Below are 5,804 nucleotides of genomic sequence, written 5' to 3'. Positions count from 1 at the left end.
GTTAAATACAGAAAATATTACAGACAATTTTCCAGAGAAATGCCAAATCCTCCCCCCACCCTGCTTCACGGAGCGGCACCAGACAAGTCCCCCACCGCCCACTTCCTTTAGCAGCCATGGGTCTAGGGGGGCTGGGCGGGACGGCGGGCAGCACCAGGGGGCGGGCGCCGGCTCTTCAACAAGAGGCGCAGCTGGCGGGGGAAGAAGAGGAGAGGTTGAGTTAGGGGGACCCTGGAAAACCCCCAACCACACACTGTGTCCCCCCTGCAGGCTGGGGTGCACCTGCTTCCGTTGGGGGCCCAGCCCCCAGGGCTGTGGGCAAAGTTTTGGGGTCACAGGGGCTGGGGAGGCTTCACTCCAGGTGTCCGGGGGGGGGGGGGGCTGGGCGGTGTCAGAGGCGCGGTGGGTCTCCTGGGGGTCTCACCTGGTCTCCCCCGGGCCCGGGGGGCAGCAGATGGGCTGGCTGTTCGTTCTCCAGGTTGCGGGCGCTGGGGTCAGCCCCCCGGCTCAGCAGCAGCCGCACGAGGCTCTCCTGGCAGGGCGGGCCCGGCAGGGCTGCGGCCATGTGCAGGGCCGTGTTCCCATGGGCCTGGGGGGGGAGGGGAGGGACAGAGGGTCACACACAGCCCTGCCCCCCACCAGAACAGCACCCCCTCCCCAGCAGACCTGGCTGAGCCCACCCCACCCCTTGCAGCCCAGCTTCCCCTGCCTAAACACCCCTCATCATGTCCCACCCCATCCCCCTTCAGAATGGCCTCTCCCTCATCCAATCCCACCCCCAAGCAAGGAGACCCCCTGCCTGCCTCACCTTCATGTTGACGAATTGCCTTGGCCCAGGCAGCTGCAGGAAGAACTGAACCAGCGACAGGTTCCCATCCTGCACGGCCAGGTGCAGAACCGTCTTGCTGCTCTTTATGTCCTGGGAGGGCAGGGATGGGAGGGTGGTGAGCGTAGGATGGGGGCGGAGGGGGACCAGATCCTGCTCTCCAAATCCCTGGGCAGCCTCCCCCCCCCCCCCGACTCCCACTCAAGAGGGAAGACTGACAGCCCTGGGAAGGCCAGGACAGCTGGTGCTATGCAGGGGGGCGGGGGGGTAGGAAGACAAGGAATTCCCGGCACTGCCCCCATGATATCAGCAAGGTCAACTGCATGGTGGGGAGAAAGGGGGGCAGAACGGAATGAGGACATCTTGGGTAGCTAGGAGGCAGATCTGCCCTCCTGGCAAATTCCCCACCCATCCTCCCCCGCCCTGCACCGAGCACAGGTCAAGGCTTACAGGCCCTGGGGGACAGGCACAGAACCCCCCCCTTCCCCCCCACCCCAGTCACCTACCTGGCTGGTGTAATCTGCCCCCATGTGCAGCAGGGCCTGGATGCAGGCCAGCATGTCCTGCAACCGCTCCGGGGTCGGGGTCCCGACACCCAGTGCCCGCAAGGCCTTGTTGTGGGAGATCACAGCACAGTGCAGAGGGGTCTGCCCTGGGGGCACCAAGAGGAGGGGTGAGAGCAGCCCCCCCCACAGCCAGCACTCCTCTTCCCACAGCATTCCCTGCTGGGGGAGGTCAGCAAAACCTGCTGGGAGAGGCCAGCAGACCCCCGCCCCAAGCACACTCCCTCGCTCCCCACGTCCCCCCAGCTGGATGTGTCCTACCTTCAAAGTTCCTGGCCTCCACGTTGACAGGGACCCCAGACGCCATCACGGCCTGGCGGAGAGAAACTGGGTTCAGTTAAATCGGGGGGGGGGGGGGAGGGGGAGTAAATTGACACCAACTTCAGACATTGTATTTGGATAGAAGGAGTGGTATCTAGTGGTTAAAGGGGTGGGGGGAAGGGGCTGGGAGCCAGGACTTCTGGGTTTGATCCCCAGCTCTGAGAAGTGAGGGCGGGAGGCCTGTGATCCCGTATACCTGGGTTCCCTCTCGGCTACACACTCACCATGAGGACGTTGGGGAACCCGTAGGTGGCCGCCAAGTGCAGCAGCGTCTGGCCCTTGTGGTCAGCGGCATTGGCATCGGCTCCCAGCACCAGCAGGTCCCGCACGAGCTCGGCCTGGTTGGCCGTGGCAGCCACCAGCAGTGGGGTCTGGGGAGGGGGGAGGCCGGGAGACCCCAGCGTTAGAAGGCAGAAAAGGGGCCCACGGCATGACCCTAGACCAGAGGTGGGCAAACTACGGCCCGCGGGACCGTCCTGCCCGACCCCTGAGCTCCTGGCCCAGGAGGCTGGCCCCGGCCCCTCCCCTGTTGTTCCCCCTCCCCTGCAGCCAAGCCGCCGCACAGGCAGTGGGGCTGCGAGCTCCTGCCGCTCTGAGTGGCGCACACACCTGGCGGTGGGGGGGGGTTGGATAGGGGGTTCCAGGGGGCAGTCAGGACAGGGAGCAGGTTAGGGGCGGAGGGTCCTGGGGAGCAGTCAGGGGACTGTTGGATGGGGCAGAGTTTCTGGGGCAGTCAGGGTTCAGGGAACAGGCGGGGTTGGATAGGGCATGGGAGTCCAGGGGGGCCTGTCAGGGGGCGGGGGGGGGTTGGATGGGGGTGGGATCCTGGGGGGGGGGTCCCCAAGAGGGGGCAGTCAGGGGACAAGGAGCGGGGGCCGGGGGTTGGATGGGTCGGGGGTTCCGAGGGGGGACAGTCAGGGGGCGGGAAGTAGGCAAATAGGGGGCAGGGGCCAGGCTGTTTGGGAGGCACAGCCTTCCCTACTCAGCCCTCCATACACAGTTTCACACCCCATTGTGGCCCTCAGGCCAAAAAAAAAAAAAAAAAAAAAAAAAAAAAAAAGTTTTCCCACCCCGACCTAGATCCCCAGTAATGGCCTTATCCTGACCACCCAGTGACCCTTGACCCCTACCTTGGCGTGATCCTTGAGCCCATTGGCACGGTTAGCCAACTCCTCTGCATGACCCTTACCATCCACCTGCAGCACTGCGACCTTTGACCCACAGTAGCTCCATTCTCCTGCCCTGAGCTGGGGCCCAGCCCAGCCCCCCGCCCCCGGAACCCCCCTGGCTCACCTTGCCCTTGTGTTCCTTGATCTCCAGCTGCCCGCACTCCTTGAAGGCCTCAGCAGCTGCCTGGGCAAAGTGACGCAGCCCCCGGGCAGCCAGCAGGTGTAGGATCCTGCCGGGGGCGGGGAGGGAGGGGGAAAGATGTCAGTGACCCCCCTTGCACCCCCCAAACCAGTGGTGAGCTGCCAAAAGCTGAAGAACCGGTTCCTTCAGTCACTCTGGGTCTTCGGCGGCGGGTCCTTCAGGGCCGCCAAAGACCCAGAGTGTCGCTGGGTGAGTAAAAATTAAAAAGGGATTCTCAGGGGAGTCTCCCCAACCAAGAGCTCAGGCGGGCCACACACGACAGTCCCACGGGCCGAAGTTTGCCCACCCCTTTAACAACGGGTTCTAAACCAACTTCAAAATTTAACAACCAGTTCCGAACCGGCTCCAGCTCACCACTGCCCCAAACCCCTGCAGATCCCCCACCCAGTGCCACCCACCCCTGCACCTCCACAGCTCTTCACACCTGCCCGTGCACCGCCCCACCCAGTCTCACACGCTTCTGCACCCCTGCAGATCCCCCACCTGCCTCCTGCACCCCCCAGTGCCACCTGCTTTCTGTCCCTCCCTAAAGCCCAGGAGATCTCCCACCCCCTCTGTGCCACCCTCCCCGCTGCTTGCACTGCCCCTGCCCCATTCCCACCCAGGCTTCCACTAACATTACCCAACCCCCACTCCCCTCCAGACAGACCATCCCATCCCACCCCCCACTATATGCCCCCCCAGTCCTATTTCGGCCCCCCGCCAGCTCTATCCATTATCCTCCCTGGACACAGCAGCTCAGCCCCCGCACACCCCATCTGAGGCGGGGGGCTGAGGAGCGCCATTCCCTCCACTCCCAGGAGTGGGGGCTAGGGTGAGTTTTGGGTCCTCCCAGATACTCACGTGTCCCCATCTTCATCCTGATGCAGCAGCCGCACCGGGTCCATGCTCCGGATCTCGGCTCGGGCCCTGGCCAGCTCCCCAGGATCCAGCACCCCAACCGGGTCCCCAAAGCTGCCCAGCTCTAGGGGGTCAGAATAGGAGGTGCTCCGGGTGGGCTGCATCCAGGGGGCAGAGGATGCCTGCGGAGTTGGGAACAGGCCCAGTGAGGGGGGTGGTACAGGGACCTGGTGAGGGGAGAGCGCGGGGGGGGTCACAGCCCTCACTCCCAACCCACTGCACCCTGCCAGCCCAGCCCCACAGCTCTGCTGGTGCCCCTCACTCCCAACCCCCAGCCATCTGCTAGCGCAGCCCTACAGCTCTGCCGGTGCCCCCTCCTGACCCGCTGCCCCTTTTTAGCCCAGCCCCACAGCTCTGCTGGTGCCCCTGCCTCCCAACCCACTGCCCCTGCTAGCCCAGCCCCACAGATCTGCCGCTGCCCCTCACTCCTGACCCGCAGCCCCCATCTCACCTCCAAGTCCCCCGTGGCTGCCATCATGGTGCTGTAGGGATCACCTGCTCCAAACACCCCGGTCCCCACAGAGGCGTAGGAGTCTGTTGCCTCGTACATGGGTCCTGGGGGCTGGTAGCTGCTGGCCGCGGCCGAGCAGTGATAGTGGCAGTCGGGGAAGGCCGCATGGCATGAGGGGTCGACTTGCCAGGGTGGGTAGGGAGCCAGGGGGGGCCCAGGAGCAGATTCCCCCCCAGATCCCCTTCCCAGCCCCATGGGCTCCGGGCAATCATCTGGATGAGAGAGAGACATGGATGGTGGGTGCAAAGCATGCGGGGGGGGATGAGAGGGGGTCCCAGAGCTGGGGGTGGGGGGAAGACATGTCCGGGGGGGGGACTGAGAGACAGCATGGGTGTCCCAGGGGGAGAGGATGGCACTCCTGAGGGATCAGAGGATCTGGGGTTGTCATACCACAGACAGGGAGTGGGGACCCCAGGGGAATCAAAGGGTATCTAGGGTTGGGGGAAAACTGCAATGGGGGGCGTCCATTTTTCACTCACCTGTCTGAGAAGAGTCAATGACATCTGTTGGGACCTACAGAGAGGGGAAAAAAAACCAAACCAGAAATCGCTGATGAGCCACAGGATGGCTCATCTGGAGCTGAGATGCAGCCACCTCTGGGGTAGAACAGCCAGGTAACAACTGCACATAACACTGTGTGAGTGGCCAGGAAATAAAGGAGATGCCTGTACTGCAGCATGTGCCTTGGGGGGCAGAATGGAAATGACAGGAAGAGATTTGGCCCACACACCAGGAGTCACACCTGAGGTCCAGGGCTAGAGAAATCTCAGCTGTGACCAAGACACCCAGGGAAATGGGGCGGGGGGAGGCAGGGCAGAGGGGCTCACCTGAGAGCTGGCTGCATAGCCCAGTGCTGTCTGCTGCCGTCTCTTCTGCTCCAGAAGCTTCTTCACTGTCTGGGGTGGGACCGCGCTTCTGTCTCCCTCTACCGCCTGGCAAGGGAAGGGAGACCAAGCACTCAGCCTAGGACTCCTGGGTTCCATCCCCTGGCTGTGACAGGGGAGTGGGGTCTAGTGGTTAGAGCTGGGGGGGTCAGGACTCCTGGGTTCTCTCTCTGGCTCTTGGAAGGGAGGGGGAGGGCTAGTTGGTTAGAGGCAGGGAGCCAGGACGCCTGGGTTCTCTCTCTGGCTGGGGGGGGGGGGGGGGGCGTGTCTAGTTGGTTAGAGGCAGGGAGCCAGGACTCCTGGGTTGTCTCCTCAGCTTTAGGGTCTAGTGGTAGGTAGGACACTAATGGGATGTCTCAGGCGCTCTCCGACCGCCCCTCCCCACACCCATGGAGCAATCGTTTCCACCCAGGCCGGTGCCTACACAG

General features: G+C 63.8%; 1 protein-coding gene across 2 annotated transcripts in view; it reads right to left on the bottom strand.

The window, feature by feature from the left end:
- NFKBID (NFKB inhibitor delta) overlaps nucleotides 1-5,425 on the bottom strand; it is a 20,139-nt gene extending 14,714 nt beyond the window's left edge. Inside the window, exons 1-9 of one of the 2 annotated variants that reach the window (XM_074938873.1) lie at nucleotides 5,320-5,425; nucleotides 4,972-5,005; nucleotides 3,925-4,103; nucleotides 3,004-3,109; nucleotides 1,935-2,081; nucleotides 1,651-1,702; nucleotides 1,333-1,478; nucleotides 809-919; nucleotides 425-589 (exon numbers count right to left, since the gene is read on the bottom strand). In XM_074938873.1, coding sequence (XP_074794974.1) covers nucleotides 425-589; nucleotides 809-919; nucleotides 1,333-1,478; nucleotides 1,651-1,702; nucleotides 1,935-2,081; nucleotides 3,004-3,109; nucleotides 3,925-4,103; nucleotides 4,972-5,005; nucleotides 5,320-5,336 — 957 coding nt within the window. In that variant the 5' untranslated portion in view covers nucleotides 5,337-5,425. Of the gene's footprint in view, nucleotides 1-424; nucleotides 590-808; nucleotides 920-1,332; nucleotides 1,479-1,650; nucleotides 1,703-1,934; nucleotides 2,082-3,003; nucleotides 3,110-3,924; nucleotides 4,104-4,432; nucleotides 4,630-4,971; nucleotides 5,006-5,319 lie in introns of those variants that run through there. The other variant, XM_074938872.1, reaches the window with a different exon arrangement.
- Nucleotides 5,426-5,804: the final 379 nt, after the last annotated feature.

Source organism: Natator depressus, chromosome 24 (assembly GCF_965152275.1).
Source record: "Natator depressus isolate rNatDep1 chromosome 24, rNatDep2.hap1, whole genome shotgun sequence".
Taxonomy (NCBI): Eukaryota; Metazoa; Chordata; order Testudines; family Cheloniidae; genus Natator; species Natator depressus.
Note: the sequence above shows the minus strand (reverse complement) of the source record. Positions and strands in the feature narration are given on the sequence as shown.